This window comes from Fusarium sambucinum, chromosome II (assembly GCF_050947815.1).
Source record: "Fusarium sambucinum isolate potato_lamoka chromosome II, whole genome shotgun sequence".
In the NCBI taxonomy this organism is placed as follows: domain Eukaryota; kingdom Fungi; phylum Ascomycota; class Sordariomycetes; order Hypocreales; family Nectriaceae; genus Fusarium; species Fusarium sambucinum.
The window spans coordinates 9,083,282-9,100,176 of record NC_139293.1 but is presented as its reverse complement, the minus strand read 5'-3'; the positions used below and the strand labels follow the sequence as shown (position 1 = coordinate 9,100,176).

Genomic DNA, 16,895 nt, shown 5'->3' with positions numbered 1-16,895 from the left:
TGGGCGACGTAGTTTGACATTTTACTTATGGTTCTGAGCTCCTATCATTTCAGAGGATTAAATAAACTGGAAAATGCATCTATCACACTTATCATCTGATCTATACAATAAGTAAAAGCAATAGATACGGCAAGGTCTAAGGTATACCTACATGTTAATGTCTATAGTGATTGATTTCGTGCAAATATACAGTAGTATAGGGTGAGTTCAGCTGGGTTAATTGAAGTGTTCTAGATTTAGTTAGTGCCCGTGGATAGAACATTAGCGCCTGATGATTGACAGTGGTGGCGCATTTCAATCCACCTCAATGGTCACTAAAATCAACACTATTGCTTTCCTATTCGATAATGCTGTTTATTATTTAATAGGACATCACACGATTACCCACTCAATAAGAATGATAGAACCCCTTAATTATCTTGCAAGCCGACATTCTTAGAGTTTTCTTGGATGTCTTATTGTGTCTATTCTCTTTTGCAATTCCTTTACTATGAAGCTGCAGCAAAGTGTTCTGGCCCTCTGGGTGTCAGTGATACATCTCTGTTCCGGTCTCACTCTTTCTCCAGCAACGGGTGGGCTGGCGATGGCAAGAGTATTGTTCGGTGGTTCTACAGATGTCTTTGCTTCATCATCAGGTTACTCTGGAGACCCATCTGCTATCAGGCCATTTACTGATGGCCCTTTTGGGATGGAAAAGGGCATCATTCTATCAACTGGAAGTTTAACATCGCCTTTAGCTCCTGGTGATATTTGCCCGAACTCTTACACTACCGATTTGTACGATGTTTATACCCAAACTTACTGTGGCGCGAATTCCTACAATGGAGCTTCATATTTGTTGAACATTCTTCCAACAAAGGCCACGACACTACTTGTTGATATAGTCATTGCAAGCTGTGATACCAGGTAGTATTTTACTGTCATCATAAATCACATAGAGGCTAATAATTGCAAGCTCGGGTGACAGAGTTATGGTCACGGCCAACGGTGTGAACTACGCAAAGGACGAGAACGATATTCCCTTGGATTCCTCATCCAAGTATCTCAGCGAACCATGGGGCATATCAGCACCCAATGGAGATACAGCATTCGCAATGTCCTCACCACCTCTTCGATTCTCAATCCCACTCCCAAAATCATACGTCGAGCTAAAGATTGCCATATGCGACCGTTTGGACGGCTACGGCGATACTGCTGTCATGATCAAAGCTCGACCCTGTAACAACTGCGATCAACCTTTCAAAGTTGACTACGACACAACAAGTATCATATCTACCACAACCTACGAAACAACTTCCACAGTCACTCAGCAAGCTTCAGGGACAGCCCGCGGAACCATCTCATATGTTACATATGTAACTGCCTCTGCTACCAGTACCACGCCATCATCAATGTCCGATTCTACCTCAGAAGTGTTCTCAGCAACATCTTCTGAATCTGTTCTTCCAACCTCATCGGAAGCTGTCCTCTCGACATTATCGGAGATGTTAACATCATTCATAACGTCATCAGTAGCCACGGTTACATCAGCCACAACCTTAGCCACAACCTTAGTCGACACGACCTTACTAGATACGGTTACACAAGACGCGACCTCAGAAGATGCGACTTCGGTAGCCACGACCTCAGTGTCGTCAGAAACAGTATCATCGCCGACTACATCATCTGTATCCGCAGATACGACACCTTCGGCATCGGTATTAGTATTGGAATCGGACACTACGTTGTACAGCACACTGGAGTCTTCATCAGTTTCTGTGTCGTCAACCTTCACAACATTGTCACTTCATACAACATTCCTCACATCAGAACCTGCATCATCAACGACAGTATCGGCAACAATATCAGCAACAGCGTCAGAATATGAATTAGTGTCTACATCGAAGACCTCACTTGAGTCTGCATCGACTGAAACATCATTGTCTTCTTCAACTCGACTACCCGGACCGTGTCGACCACGGAGATCTAGGTAATTACCAATAGATAAAACATGGCGATATTGTTAGAAGACACAAATTACACAGAGAGATTTTCTTAACAGCACTGAGATAAAAGAGAAAGTTTTGCCATTCGGCCATGAGTCTCTCATTTTGCTTTTTCTTTGTGAACTGTACGGTATGAATTTATGGTCACATAAGCTTTCGCCCAGGCCTTCTCAATTTCCTCTTAAGTTTTCAACAAAGGTTAATCTGTCCGCGCAGATCAAATTTTCAACATAATTCAAATCAAAGGTTCTCTCAAGACAAGGTTTCTTCCACGGCGTGACTCTAAGTTATAGGGATGGGGTATCAAACCTGCTGGAACAAGCCTAGACGAAGAAGCCCGAAGCCAAAGGCTGTCTCGGTGCGAATTATCTAGTCAATTGACCATAAAACGCTGCTTCTGTCTTGAGAGATTCGTGATGTTATCAACTGGGGGAACTGTACGGTATCATGTTTGTATTCACAGGATCGTATCTGATACACATTCTGCACTCTGTTTCAGTAGAGTTTAGCAATCACTGTCACAGGTCAATGTCAGAAATGTAACCGACAGGAGACAACCGTAATTCAGGCTATAAACTGATACATTAGTTGAATCACAAAGCGTCATTTCCCAACAATGTGCGTCGGTTTTTTTGTATCAAGATGAATCAGAACAGTTGTCTGCGGTTTATGAATCAGACCAGTTGTTTCCAGTTAACCCTTTCTTGTACTGAGTTTTTGCTACATAAAACTTTAGTCATTCTCTTTAGGTTTGTCGAATTGCAACTCTACTGCTAAAAGACCGCAATAAATTGGTGGGTTTTCACGATTGTCAAAGCCTAATACTGTCTCGTTCCCTCGTCCTCTAACTTTGGGTCCATGCAGGTGGAGCCCAAAGGATCAATCTTGTCCTTCAACAATACTTGGTAGTTTTTTATGCTTTCAAAAATCCAATACTGACTTTTCTGTTGCCCTGCGGCTTGGAGTTTCTGTAGAGCAACTTTGTTCTCAAACAATTATAAAAGCACTGCCTAGTAGCCTAGAAATCCAATCCTCACTTACCAGCTACCTTGCTCAGCTTGTCCAGGAGAACTCCATTTCAGAACCTGAAGACGACTCCCACCAAACCTTCACGATGAAGAATTCACTCCTCGAACTGGATCCAGACGCCGATGCCCTTCTCATCTTGCAGTGCCCTAACTTGCAAAGACTTGGCACAGTCAAAGAACAGTCTGCATTGTCGAAGAACGAGAAGGCCCAAACGAGACTGTCCACCTTGCCCCGACCTAAGAGGAAAGCACCGACAAATTTCGATAGGCTCGACAAGCTACCACCATATGACGAGTATGGAAATCCCACCGAGATTAAATTTCGAGTATCCGCCAAACATCTCTGCCTGGCATCTCCAGTATTCAGGAAGATGTTGAAAGGAGACTTCCAAGAATCAATACCTAATGACGATGGCCTCCTCGAAATTAAAACTAAGGATTGGAACGCCTAGGCGCTTCTAATATTACTCGATATTATTCATGGTCACCACCTTAAGGTGCATAAATCGCTGGAACTATACACTATTGCATATATCGGAATTCTCATCAATTACTATGATTGCTTTGAAATCGTTGAGGCTTTCTCGGATCATTGGCTATGGAGTCTTGCTCCATTCTTTCCGTACAAGTGGCCAACTTTGGAGAACTCAATTAATTCTTTTGGTGAAACTGAGGTTTTACTATTATTCATTGCCTGGTCATTTCAAGAGACACTACCCTTCCAGAGTCTAGTATATTCCGCGATATACGGAACATCTGACGTTATTAAAACTTCGTTACCGATACCTATTCAAATTCTCGGTACGTATTCCTGCTAAACACCTATTATAAATCGGCCTCTAACTCTTAATAGACAAGATTAAATAATAACGTACTAGACTACTTAAAGAACGCTTTTATCAGCTATACAACCTTCAAGATAATCTTTCGGCAGGGAGGGTTAGATATACCCCAGAATATTCATGCCAACTTCTGGATTATCTAATGAGACAAATGCAGGATAACGATCTGCCAATCTCAAAGCCAGAACATCCATTTGTAGGTTTCAGTTTTAATTCAGTGAATGGCTTTATGAAAGGCATCAGGACTCCGTGGCAGTTCAATAGAGAACATACTTTAAACGCTTGTAAGCTAGAGACGATGATTAATGTGGAAGGGAAGCGATTATCTATATTCACACCGGGGTTGAATTTGGTTACAAGCACTAAGAACATATTCTATCAGCCGGTAATCAAAGATACGGCTGCTAGTTATTGGGCTTGATGGGAATTGGATTATGGCATTTGCTTAGACGGTAGAGATACAATACCTTTAGATTCTGCTACAAAACACTCATTGTCGCATGAGAGATACAATACCTTTAGATTCTGCTACAAAACACTCATTGTCGCATGAGAGAAGGTCCATTGAGGTCAGACTAATTTAGATCTTGGACAATTGCAAGTTTGATGAGTGCTGTCTCATTTCAGCTAAGCGCACCGGCGCAAATGATGGGTTCTTTTGCTAAGGATTGTATGTTCTTGATAGTTTGCAATGTGGAGTTGCTGCTCTGAGATAAAATTTGGATAGGATGTGGAATATTAAACTCACAATCGACTTTCGTGTCTTTAGAAGGACATAGACGATGTTATTTGTGATTGTGCCGAGACATTGGAGCGTTTCTGCCCTGTAAAGATACTGTGTAGGAGTAACAGAGCTACTTACTATGGCCAAGTTAGGCGTACACGTTCATAACAAGACAAGCTGTTCAAGATAAATACAATGATAGGGTCTTATGTGAACGGTAGGGTCCGTTTAGCTTTAATGGGAGGCTGAGAGCTAAGCTGCAACGAAAAGCCAATATGGAATATTATCAACCATTTTGTAAAATGTGAAGCCGTATTTAGATATTAAAAAGCGCTCTGTAAACATTAAAATAATCGAAGCAAGAACTGTCACATGCAGATGATAGCGATCATATCGGGATGGGCTATAAAAACACATTTATGTATCAATCATGGTGGCTTGGCATCATGCGTGCTTATATGTTGACTGTCTGAAGGTCCTATTGTACTACCTACTCTGTTACACGGGAGATACCCATATTATCTCAACAATCAAGGCTTACATGATAGCCAGCACTTGCAACACTATTTACCACAATTTATCATTGGTGATAAGAACACAGGGGTATCAGACTTGATCTGTATCCACGTTGGGGACAAACTATCTTCCCTGCACAATACTTCCATCTCCATTTAGCTAGCTAGGCCTGTCACGACTAAAACAACAATATTGATTTTGGTTCCATAGCGTCTGGTTCTGCAGTTGAATGTGATAGAATGTCTGTTACGGGGCACCTTTCTTGAGAGTGTAGGGGTTAGGGAGGAAAGAACTCAGATCAACTATCACATGTCTCTTCTTCGATGCATTCAGAGTGTATTTTGCGACATCAAAAACGATGTAAGAAGACACTGATGAATCTAATTTTCTAGCATACTAAACTAGTCTTGACCAACGATCATCTATCTATGGTCTATGAAGACTTCTTTCTTCCGTTCTTTCCACGGCCCTTGAAGCTCCAATCAATTTGGTTCGCCATCTTGACGTTCACGTCAAGCTCCTTAGCAAAGGCTTTAACCAAGCCAGGATTCTGTTGGAACCAACGCCCAGCCCTCACCACGTCAATGCCAGATTGCAGAACATCCTCTGCAATACGCCCAGTCTTGATACCGCCGACAGCCGAAACGAGTACGCTGTCACCCACGGCTTTTTTCACCTGTTTAGCAAGGTCTACCTGGTAAGCAGGACCGGCTTTGATAGCGATAGCAGACTTGGGATGGATACCGCCTGAGCTGACATCAACTAAGTCGACTCCATGACTGGCCAAGATCTTGGCAAGTTGACAAGTTTGCTCAACGGTCCAACTCTCTGGAAACTCGTCGTTGAACTGGGAGTCAAACTCAAACCAGTCAGTTGCACTGACACGAACGAGGACAGGTGTGGTTTCAGGGATGGCAGCTCGGATGAGATCAATGATCTCCAAGACAACTCTAATACGGTTCTCGAAGCTACCACCATACTCATCAGTCCTTTGATTGGCGACCGGACTCAAGAATTGATGGAGTAGATATCCGTGAGCAGCATGAACCTCGATGACATCAAAGCCTGCGCGAATGGCTCTCTTGGCCGCTTCCACATAATCGCTCTTGAGTTGTTCGATATCTTCCTTGGTGAAAGCCTTGGGAACTGGGTTCACACCATCTTCTTGTGGGATTGCTGAGGGAGCCACAATATTGTCTGGCCAGCCTCCCACTTCCTTAGCGGCAACGGCATTGACGCTCAGCCAAGGAGATACACAACTGGCCTTACGACCGGCATGCGAAAGCTGAATACCAATCTTCTGACTTTGGCTGTGCGCAAAAGTGGTGATGCGCTTCAGAGGCTCGATCTGACCATCCTCCCAAAGACCGACATCCTGGGGCGTGATGCGACCATGGTCTTGTACAGCGGTAGCCTCAACCATGGACATCCCAGGACCTCTTTGGAGAATGCCTCCAAGGTGAGTTAAATGCCAGTCTGTGGCATATCCGTCTTTTGCAGAGTATTGGCATAGAGGGGCAAGAAAGAGACGGTTTGGGAATGTGACGCCGCGGATGGTGATGGGCGTGAAGAGCTTGGTTGAGCCGTCTTCAGAAGTGCCAGCTGGGGGATCTTGAGCTGGTGTATAATACGGGACCCCTTCAGCCGCGACGTTGTCGATGATCTCGTAGGCCATGGTCAATCAACTTGAGAAAACTTATGTTGTGGTTGCACCTTCAACAATCTACAGTCTAGTTGGGTTTATTATACAAATTCCATCATCTATGAGATTTTCGCTATCACGACTCGGTACCCACCTTGCATCATATGTTGGTTGGTTGTGTTGGCGTTGTTGGTTCAACCTGTTGGTTCTTCACTACCATTACTAATGTCGAATTATGTCGATCATTAGCGTCTGATTACAAATCGAGTCTTCCAAACTTGTTTAATTCCCGCTCGGCTAACCTAGTTACTTCCCAGAGTGGTATTATGATTCATATCCAAAAATGGATAGAAAATACTCCGATTGTCGATCACCAACCATATTGAAAATGCACCGAGTCGGCTGCATATTCTCTTGTCCACATGCAATACGTGTACGTAAATTCGCATGCATGACCCTGACTAGCGCAAGAATGGTAACAAACTTGGTTACGTTAATAACGTTACTACACTGCTGAGAAAGCATGGTTATCCACTGAGGAAGTTTTCTCGTCTGGATCCATGCTGTATAATTCTATTGATGCAAGTAACAAGACTAAAGCCGCATGGTTCCTCAGCAACACCTAGCTACAGTATCCACGATGTCCTGGAAAGCAATCGCAAAAGCAGCTCAGGCTGAAGTATCGGACTCCATTCCGACCAAATGGAGATTGGACGTCGATAAGTACCGGTCGTTGACAGATGTCACCAGCGTGCCTAGAACGTGCGGCATCTTATCTGATGCGCAGCTCAGCGTCACTGATCTCACAGCGCTGGACGTGGTGAAGCGCATCGAGGCTCATGAATTGACAGCAGTCCAGGCTCTTGAAGCATTTGGTGCGCGAACTGCCATTGCCCACCAGCTTGTAAGAATATCTCTGTTCAGCCTTATGCTTGACTTACGATGAACAGGTCAATTGCTTGATGGACTGGTTCTATGATGACGGTCTGCGCCAAGCTCAGGAACTTGACAAAAGCTTCAAGGAGACAGGGAAACTGAAGGGGCCATTGCATGGTGTTCCCATTGCTCTGAAGGTATAGTCATCTCTGTTGTCTTGAGTCAAGAGAATGATATTCATGATCGATCAATAGGACTTTCACTTTGTAGCTGGTCGGCCTACGACTACCGGTTATGTTTCTAGGCGAAACTTTCGCCCTCAGCAGGATTCGGCACTAGTCAAAACGCTTCGTGATGCTGGTGCTGTCTTTTACTGCAAAACAACCATGCCTCAATCTGGAATGGCGATAGAGACTGTGAGTAATCTTTGGGGAAGAACTCTCAACCCGTACAATACGGACTTGTCAGCAGGTGGTAGTTCTGGAGGTGACGCGGTTCTGGTCGCTTTGAAAGGTACTCCAATCACACCATCGACTGATCTCGGAGGTTCGATCCGGGTCCCCGCAGCCTTCAACGGATTGTACGCGATCCGTCCCACCTCAGACCGCATCCCTAAAGGAGGCATGGAAAACATCAACAATGGCCAACTTTCCATCAAGCTATCCTGTGGACCTATTTGCCATTCCATGGAGGATCTTGAAGCTTTTACTAAAATTATCAACGCTCACCCTTTGAATCAGCATGATCCAACTTCTGTCCCAGTTCCTTGGAGGACCCTCACACCAGTTAATGGCAAGCTCACGATTGGTTTGATGAAGTGGGACAAGGTGGTAATGCCCCATCCACCTGTTCTTCGCGCCCTGGATCATACGAAGCGGGCGTTGGAGAGTGCTGGGCATCAAGGTAGACTCCACAATATACTGGTAGTTGAACAATGCTAATCACCATCGCAGTCATTGAATTCGATGTGCCTTTTGACTGTTGGGATGCTATCCAGACGACAGTGAGTATTTTTGCAGTCACATTGAGACAAGTCTAACAGCAGATATAGTTCGACACTTATTACCAGTCTGGACACAGTGGGACACTGTCAGCGCTTGAATCTACGGGCGAACCTTTGATCCCTGCTTTCGAAGACCTGATCAAAGTTTTCGGTAGCAAGGAGTCGAGCGCCGCAGGGTCACAACAGGTATGCTGGAAAGAACACTGGAGCACAGTATTAACAAATACTAACATGACGAAAGTTGAATATCAAGGCCAGAAGCTTTAGAGAAAGTTTCCGCAAAGTCTGGGACGACACAGCTCAACGTACCAACACTGGTCGTTCCATCGATGCACTGATCTGCCCTTCCGCTCCTGCTGTAGGGTATCCCCATGACTTTAATGTGTACTGGGGTTACACGTCCCTGTTTAACCTTCTGGATTACCCATCCGTCATACTGCCTGTCACTGGCTTCAAAGTCAACGCGCAGGATGACCCTGTGAACTCCAACTACAAGCCATTACAGACAAACCCCTACGACAAGCCAAACCATGAACTATGTAAGTTGAAATCATGTCTGCAAAAATGAAAATGTTACTAATGAGTTTTCCTGTAGACAACCCAGATTTGTTCTCATCTCAGCCTTCGACAATTCAGGTCGTCGGCCGGCCCTTCCAGGATGAAGAACTGGTCCAAGTGTCCTCGGTTATGGATGGCTTGCTTCGGAATGTTTAGAAAAGGCAAATAGATATGTTCTTCAGGAAGTCGACAACAAACTTGCAGATAGCTCCCAGGGTTGAGGGAATTGGTAGATACAAACTGAATCGAAAAGAATACCAACGCGAATAAGTTGTAGGAACAAAGCATAGCAATGTAAAGTAACCTCAGTACAGGTTTCACAATTTAGTATGAGTACATTCCACAATTTCCTTGTGTTCAACGTACATAATTAATAATGAAGGATAGAATGATGTAGGGTAAAATGAATGAATTATTAATGTTCGTGGTGCGATACGTCTTCAAATTTGGACAATTTGGACAAATTTCCATTCTTCTGTACAAGTCACGTTATCTTCTGGGAGAGTCAAAAGAAAGCCTTCACGTGGAACCGGTACCTTTCGGAGAATGGATCAAATTCCGGTTATCTTGAGTCCACAGCGGAGGCCCAACTCCGCTCACAACGATGCCGCGCCGGTGGCCGATACGGCATTCTACGCCCGGAGCATTGTGATTAAAGCTCCGAGCATGTTACCGAATGATGATCAATCCATCATATTGAACATGTCAATCAACACCAAAAAGACAATCGGTCTATAAAAGAATGACTTTGAGGATTCCAAAGATCTTTCTCATCACCAGTCACTTTCCGTGTTCACTCTGAAAATGGCTCTGTTCACTATCCCCATACTTTGGATCCTTCCTTTGGGACTAGCCTCTTTGGTCTTTTACTATATTGTGCCTTATTTCTGGAACTATCGTCATCTTCGCAGCGTACCTGGACCAATCCTTGCACGTCTTTCCAATTGGTGGCTCGTGTACGCATGCAGAGAAAAGGCCAGATGGAAATACGTCAATGACGCCCATAAACAATATGGCCCAGTTGTTCGCATCCAACCAAACCATGTGAGCGTAGCTGATGAAGGAGTCATCAACGCGATCTATGGACATGGAAATGGAATGCTGAAATCGTAAGACAAATCTGCAATCTAACCCGGAGATATGGACTAACATGTGCAGGGCATTCTATGATGCTTCCGTCATTACTACTTACAGTATCTTTACTTCACGAGATCGTGCTGAGCATTCACGAAAGAGAAAGGTCGTGTCTCACAGCTTCGCCCCACAGTCTATGCGAAACTTTGAGCCTTTTATTCGACAGCATGTTAGTGTTTTCTTGCAGAAATGGGACGCCATGGCAGCCAATGAGGCAAAGGCTGATGGATTTGCCGATGTCGAGGGTCGTCTTTGGCTTAAGTAAGTTTCGTCTATGAAATTACCAGAGAATCATTTCTGACTTATCAGCTATTTGGTTCTTGATATCATTGGTGATCTCGCCTTTGGAGCTCCATTCGGTGTTTTGGCGAAAGGATCCGAAGATGTCGACTTTCAAACAGAAAACGGTCCCAGATCCCTGCCTATCATCACCAGTCTTACCACGAGAAGTGAACTTGCCGCTACTGTCGGAGCACTGCCTGAGATCAAACCCTACCTGAAGTGGAGCCCTGATCCGTTCTTCCGTACCGGCTTCAACGGAATGATTAACCTTCGCACACTGGGAACGTCTCGTATCACGGACAGACTGAACAACCCGCTTAGTGAAGATCGGGAGAAGGATCTTCTTGAACGCGTTCGTGAAGGTCGTGATCACAAGGGTCAACCTTTTGGGAAGGGAGAACTCATCGCTGAATCTTTGACTGTTCTGATTGCCGGCACTGATACTACGAGTAGCACGATGGCTGCATTGCTGTATCATGTGGTGCGAACTCCCGGTGTGTTGAAGAAACTACAAGCCGAACTGGATGACGCTATTCCCGCCGATGTATCAATTCCCTCATTCGACATGGTCAAGAATCTACCGTATCTTGGTCATGTTGTCAATGAGGCTTTGAGACATCACTCAACCATCAGCCTCGGTCTTCCTCGCCTGGTCCCTGAAAAGGGTGGTGGGATTACTATTGCTGGATACCACTTTGCCCCTGGCACAGTTCTCAGTATCCCAATCTACACTGTTCATCATCTCAAGGAGGTGTGGGGACCGGATGCGGATGAGTTCAAACCCGAACGATGGGAGGATGTAACGCCAAGACAGAAGCAGGCTTTTATCCCATTTAGTCACGGTCCACGGGCTTGTCTTGGTCGGAATCTTGCCGAGATGGAACTCAGGGTGATTACTGCTACTTGGGCTAGACGATATGACTTTGTCATGAGAGATGATACGATGGACATCATGGAGGGTTTGGCTAGAAAGCCTGAGGCTGTGAATGTAGGCATCAGGAGACGAGTCTAGGATCAGATGGACAATCGAGGAATGTACCGGATAGATACATATTTGTATTGTATTCAATTATAACAAGTCATCATACTTGAATCCATCAGAACTCAAAAATGCACCGATCTCATACGAACTCTTAGCACTTACTTGGCATACTAACAGGTTGTAAATCTTCTGGGTGACAAGATAATAGCGAGGCGGGCTAAATTATCGCCTTCGTCCAAGATTTTTAACACTCCGAAAGGGGAATTATAGTTACGGCTCCTTTTTGATAATGCCGATTCTTAACTTCAGCCTTTCTCTATGGTAATGTCGTTCCTGTATTGTCTTCTACGCCCTCCTCATATTCAGCCGCAGCAGCCTTTTCAATACTTGAAATTCTAAACCAAAAGATCATTTCAACAAGTCGAAATAACACATCAAATATTATCGTAGCCGTAGTCATTATTATAGAGAAATAAATGAAACGCTAAATTGACATGTTCTGATTCCAATCAAGCTACAACTCCTCTATCCTCCCAAGTTCTCTATCTCTGTAATCTTGGCTCTTAATGACTCTAGAAGCCCTATTGTACTTGAAGTACTTTTTCCTTCCATACTCTGACCGTTCAGTACTTGCAACAATGCTTGTCCTTCTACAGCATCAAGTAGCAGAGGTCTTTCAGATGACTGATCCATGTTTGGGTCCTTGGAAATCCGGCAGTCGTCTGGAAGTTCGAGAGCCGTCTCAATAGGTCTGATCTTGTGTTGCATCAATTGTGCAAATGATCGGCCGAGAATGTTTTTCGGTGTCGGAATCACAAATCCACTCAGAGAAATTCCTGGTGTCGAATCAAGAATGAAATTCCTCACGGCTGGGTTACTTGATGCTTGATCTAGCACATATGACAAAATGTTATGATATATGCAGACTAGTTGCAGGTAGCATGAGATGGCAGTCAGCATGTAAGAAATGTTGATTTCTTTGGGGAGATATGAAACTTCCAGTCGCTCTCTGCGATCGGCGTTGAGCCTCAATGTCGTGAGGACATGCTCAAATTCCGCAATAATCTCAAAAGTGCCGATGAGTGGGTTGAAACTCCGACTGGCCTCGCATAATGATTCCGGACTTATGCATCTTTCTGTAGTTAGACGACCTACCTGATGTTGTTAGATTTGAATGGCGACTGCGGCTCAAATAACCCAAAACATGGACTAGTACTGTAGATCTACAGATTTCCGCAGTACAGTTGTGGAAACATATTGGGTCAGCCTGACTAAAATTGAAGTTTACCACACAGACAGGGGGGCGGCTAACCCGTTGGCGTACCTAATTCGATGGGAGTTACAAAAGAGCAAGCTGGACCCCTGTCAATCAAAATGCCGATGATCCCTTGGCTGGAGTTAACGGAGTATCAACGATTCATGTAGAGGAAACATCTAGATTGAGAAACAGGGGTTAATTAAGTTAGTTTTCTCTTTACTTATATTGTGTTACACCAGCAGGGCAGGACGCTTTTCAAGGCCTGTCAGTTACAGTCCCTGCACCCGGCAGTAACGTACGTCTCGGTAAAGTTTAGTCTAATTAAATATTGCGATCACCTAATATTAGTAATACCACTCTGAGTGCATCCTTTGTGAATGTGAAATGTGTTGTCTGTGTGTATTAACGAGATAGAACCTTAATCAAAGATGTGATTTCAAGAAGTAAAATAAATCCACTAAACTGCAGTCCCGCAAGAAGATTCGTAATCAGATACGAACTCGGATGACATGTCGTTCCGTAGGTCGTTCCGCTTGTCGTTCCTGTCAACATCAAATTACGACATCATGCCGCCATGGCCGCTAAAAGACAGGGGATAGCGGCCCGTTCCTAGCATCATCAGGGGCCTATTTTGCCACTCTAGCCTAATATCTACTAGCTTTGACACCCGTAGGGTCCGCACTTTATATACGTGTTTCTACGGCGCAGTGAAATCCGACCAATATCAACATTAATTAGTTGGATGACGATAGAGATACTGTGTTGATCGCCAAGCTAAAGGAAGCTTCTTGGTGTCTCGATTGTGTCCTTAATTTATAACCCCTGGACCTGTAAGACGGTGGAGACTAAACTCGAGAGTAACTGTATTATGTAAATCTCTTCTACAACGAGATCTTTGTTTCAGCTCTATGTAGATCTTTCCGCAATGTCTAGGTCAAAGTAACGCGAACCCGGTAACCGATGGGGAAAAAAAGAGGTCATATTGCGAATCGTTCCGCGGGCGTTAATCTACGGGGAGAAGAGAGCCTTGGTCCCGATCATCTAGACAAGGTTATTATCCCCTAGTCATGTCTTGTGGGATACTATTCGTAGAAAAGATGAACCTGAGTCGTGCCATGCATCCGCATTGACATGGATTCTGTATGCACGATCCCACTGTTAGCACCTGTAGATCCCACACGACGTACTACAATGCAGTGTCTCGGCATGCTTACACGAAAAGCTTGTCTGATGCTATGTGCGGGTATACGGCCGTGCTGTTTTAGTCTATGCAGCTAGTTGAGTCGTCTATTCAGCCATTTCCAATTAATTAAACACGTTAGACAAAGTTGAAGCCCGTAGGTATCCGTACATTTCTGGTGGATATCGTTCGCCATCATCTTAACCATTTCAGGGTACGCTTATCGAAGGTGAGTATTCGTTTTAGGAAATGACTCATTTTATTGAAATGATATATGACAGAACATTCCAGTTGATTGTAGTGGACGGATTTAGTTTTCCCTACCCTACAGTATCCAAATTCAATCTCGGAGGTCACCGATGTGCTCTGTAGTGGTTGTTGCCCCATTCGGCAAAGCCGCATTTATAGTGCTCACTTGACAGCGAACTCAAAATGAGCACTGGCGTGAGACGTTGATGAAGAAGAAAGCGAAAAGGTTACATCCCGATACATTAGCGCTCTTATACAATGTCTAGCAGTTGGAAAGTATGAGGCTAATGGAGAGGATTAGGCTTAAGCTAAAAGACTGCACAGGTAGAATTAAAGTTACTGTTGCGCTGACGTGAAAATACTACGATGAGTATATTGTTCTGTCTTTTACAAGATAACATGGCCGACAATAACTAAAAAGAGCATAATATTTGCAAGAGATTTGGCAACAAGACGAAGCCATGGAAGAAAGTTGTCTTTGCCCACGCTTGTGATTGAAAGCTTTTAATGCGGACATAAATACAACGACGGAGAATAGGAAGACGAACATTAAGAGTACTTATCGACACGAGGAGAAAATGATACTGATGGTGAGAAGGGTGAAAAGAAGAAAATGGAGGGGCAAGACTAGACATCGATTCAAAAATTGTCATAAAGGGAGGAAACCGCGGGCAGGGTTTTATTAAGATTAGGTCTTGTCAATACATCACAGTGAATGCTCATTTGAAAGGAAAGTAATTTTGATTCAATCTGACTAGCTAGTAAAAAAGGAAATCACCACGTTCATCCTCCCACACAACTATCCTCATCTCAGCCCTACACATGTCCAAGCTTAGAAACTGGCCTGAAGCTCTTGCGCCATTCCACCCGAGAGTGTTGTCTGCTGCTTTTGGATAACATGGGGCATCTCGTACATGGCGTACTTCTTAGTGTACCACTGCTTGGCACTTGACTCATCCTCGTCACTATCCTTGAACTCGGTCGAGTCAGAAGCTCGCAGGAAGTAAGAGATAGAGTAACGGTCCTCAATCTGAATTCCTCCGAGAGGTAGGACACGGTGCAAAGCAGACTTGAAGCGCTTGCCAGAAAGGAAGCGGAGTGTGTCGCCAACGTTGACGATGGCGTGGCCAGGTCGAGGTTCCACGTACTCCCAGGCGCCATCGGCAGGGGAGAAGACTTGGAGTCCCCACTGAGGTGCGTGAAGGATCGTCAAAGATCCGATGTCTGTGTGCATGTTCTGACCGACCTTGTTGGGGTCCTGGGCTCCAGGAGGGTAGTGGAGGAAGTATAGAGTGCTCTTGGAACGCTGATCGTCGTGGTGATGGTTCTCAAGTCTATCGTAACCCTTCAGCTCAAGACCATCGGAGAGACAGTCGAGGAGGAGCTTAGAAATGAAGTGGCAAGCGGAAGTGAAGCGGTCAAAAAGTTGAATGTTGTCCGAGACGACATCGGGGAGAGCCCATCGTCCATCGAGTTCGCTCTTGCCAATCTACTCTTGTTAAACCGAGATCCATAAATGTGGATAAGAAAATCTTACCTTGAGGGCTTCGAATCCATCTTTCTTGTCCTCGATGGAACCAGACTGGTTACCTACAGCCTTGAATCTAGTTTCATCCAGTTAACTGTGCTCCACTGACGTTACATCTTAGACTTACCCATGCGCAAGGGAGACGGTGGGGGTCTCGAGCTTCTTCTCAACAGGCTGCTTGAACCATTCCTTGGTGGTGTGGTCGATGGTTTGAAGGTCGACCCAGAATTTCTGAGAGGCGGCACTCTTGAGGTCAAGATAGAAAAATCCATCCTTCTCACAAGACTCGATAAGGCGCTTCACCTCAGCCTCGTCCTTGTCAAAGAGCTTGTCAAAAGTGATCGTCTTAAGGTTGGCAGTAGCCACATTCTCGTACTCAGCAGGGCGAGTAGGACGAGTTGAGCTTGAAGCAGTCATTTTGAAGAATTGGATAGAGTGAATGCTTGTGTATTTGATGAATGGAAGTGATTGTTGTGGGTGATGAGATTGTCATTCGGTGGATGAGAAGTTGAATTATATATCAATGAGGCCACTCATATCCTGATGAGGTTCTCAAAAGAAGGTTCTCCGGTGTGTTACAATCGGCATCGCCAACCTCTCATTCCTCCGTAGTCAGTAGCGCAAAATGGGTTCATCAAAGAACACCGTAGGCCGGAGAATTTTGCATGAGATATGAACGCGCCATCAAGTCTCGGTACGTGGATTGTACACATCTAAGTCGCGGCCTTTCGGTGGAAAGAATATACAGGGGTCAGACGAAACTACCGGAGTGATTGTCCGTCAACGGGGACTCGGGAAACATGTTCCTGATACGCGATCTCACGAAACCCCTTCCGAAACGTCGACGATTACAGTTTAGACTATAGATCCCCGTATGAAAAAAGCTTCGCCAAGATCGACCAAGTGCACACACGATTCTCCATACAGCATCTAGAAAGTCGCACAAATTACGGGTACTTTTCAGCCTTTCTAATTTCCACCGTACGGATAGTTTCGGTATTAATGTCTTTATTCAAGTAAGTCCAGATTATGTAACAGCTTTAGGCACAACATTGTTGACCAAATATTTAGAATTAAGTCGTGACTAGTTTCGCAATAATAGACTTTC

The 16,895-nt window shown here is 44.6% G+C and overlaps 6 protein-coding genes across 6 annotated transcripts; 4 read left to right on the top strand and 2 right to left on the bottom strand.

The window, feature by feature from the left end:
• Positions 1 to 490: 490 nt before the first annotated feature.
• On the top strand, positions 491 to 1,867 carry FSST1_009933 (uncharacterized protein; the record flags this gene model as incomplete). Its single annotated transcript, XM_083226951.1, has 3 exons — positions 491 to 906; positions 956 to 1,504; positions 1,603 to 1,867. The coding sequence occupies 3 exons, from the start codon at positions 491 to 493 to the stop codon at positions 1,865 to 1,867; spliced, it is 1,230 nt and encodes a 409-aa protein (XP_083085894.1).
• A 1,232-nt stretch (positions 1,868 to 3,099) lies between these two features.
• Positions 3,100 to 3,465, top strand: FSST1_009932 (uncharacterized protein; the record flags this gene model as incomplete). The annotated part of the gene is made up of 1 exon (XM_083226950.1): positions 3,100 to 3,465. One exon carries the CDS (start codon positions 3,100 to 3,102, stop codon positions 3,463 to 3,465), a length of 366 nt encoding a protein of 121 aa, XP_083085893.1.
• Positions 3,466 to 5,528: 2,063 nt separating this feature from the next.
• On the bottom strand, positions 5,529 to 6,770 carry FSST1_009931 (NADH:flavin oxidoreductase/NADH oxidase; the record flags this gene model as incomplete). The annotated part of the gene is made up of 1 exon (XM_083226949.1): positions 5,529 to 6,770. The coding sequence occupies one exon, from the start codon at positions 6,768 to 6,770 to the stop codon at positions 5,529 to 5,531; it is 1,242 nt and encodes a 413-aa protein (XP_083085892.1).
• Positions 6,771 to 7,377: 607 nt separating this feature from the next.
• On the top strand, positions 7,378 to 9,330 carry FSST1_009930 (uncharacterized protein; the record flags this gene model as incomplete). The annotated part of the gene is made up of 7 exons (XM_083226947.1): positions 7,378 to 7,641; positions 7,688 to 7,810; positions 7,868 to 8,516; positions 8,567 to 8,616; positions 8,665 to 8,802; positions 8,858 to 9,155; positions 9,212 to 9,330. The coding sequence occupies 7 exons, from the start codon at positions 7,378 to 7,380 to the stop codon at positions 9,328 to 9,330; spliced, it is 1,641 nt and encodes a 546-aa protein (XP_083085891.1).
• A 648-nt stretch (positions 9,331 to 9,978) lies between these two features.
• FSST1_009929 (cytochrome P450) lies at positions 9,979 to 11,602 on the top strand (the record flags this gene model as incomplete). Its single annotated transcript, XM_083226946.1, has 3 exons — positions 9,979 to 10,283; positions 10,333 to 10,569; positions 10,618 to 11,602. 3 exons carry the CDS (start codon positions 9,979 to 9,981, stop codon positions 11,600 to 11,602), a joined length of 1,527 nt encoding a protein of 508 aa, XP_083085890.1.
• Positions 11,603 to 15,091: 3,489 nt separating this feature from the next.
• On the bottom strand, positions 15,092 to 16,204 carry FSST1_009928 (uncharacterized protein; the record flags this gene model as incomplete). Its single annotated transcript, XM_083226945.1, has 3 exons — positions 15,092 to 15,748; positions 15,797 to 15,863; positions 15,915 to 16,204. 3 exons carry the CDS (start codon positions 16,202 to 16,204, stop codon positions 15,092 to 15,094), a joined length of 1,014 nt encoding a protein of 337 aa, XP_083085889.1.
• Between the last annotated feature and the right edge of the window lie 691 nt (positions 16,205 to 16,895).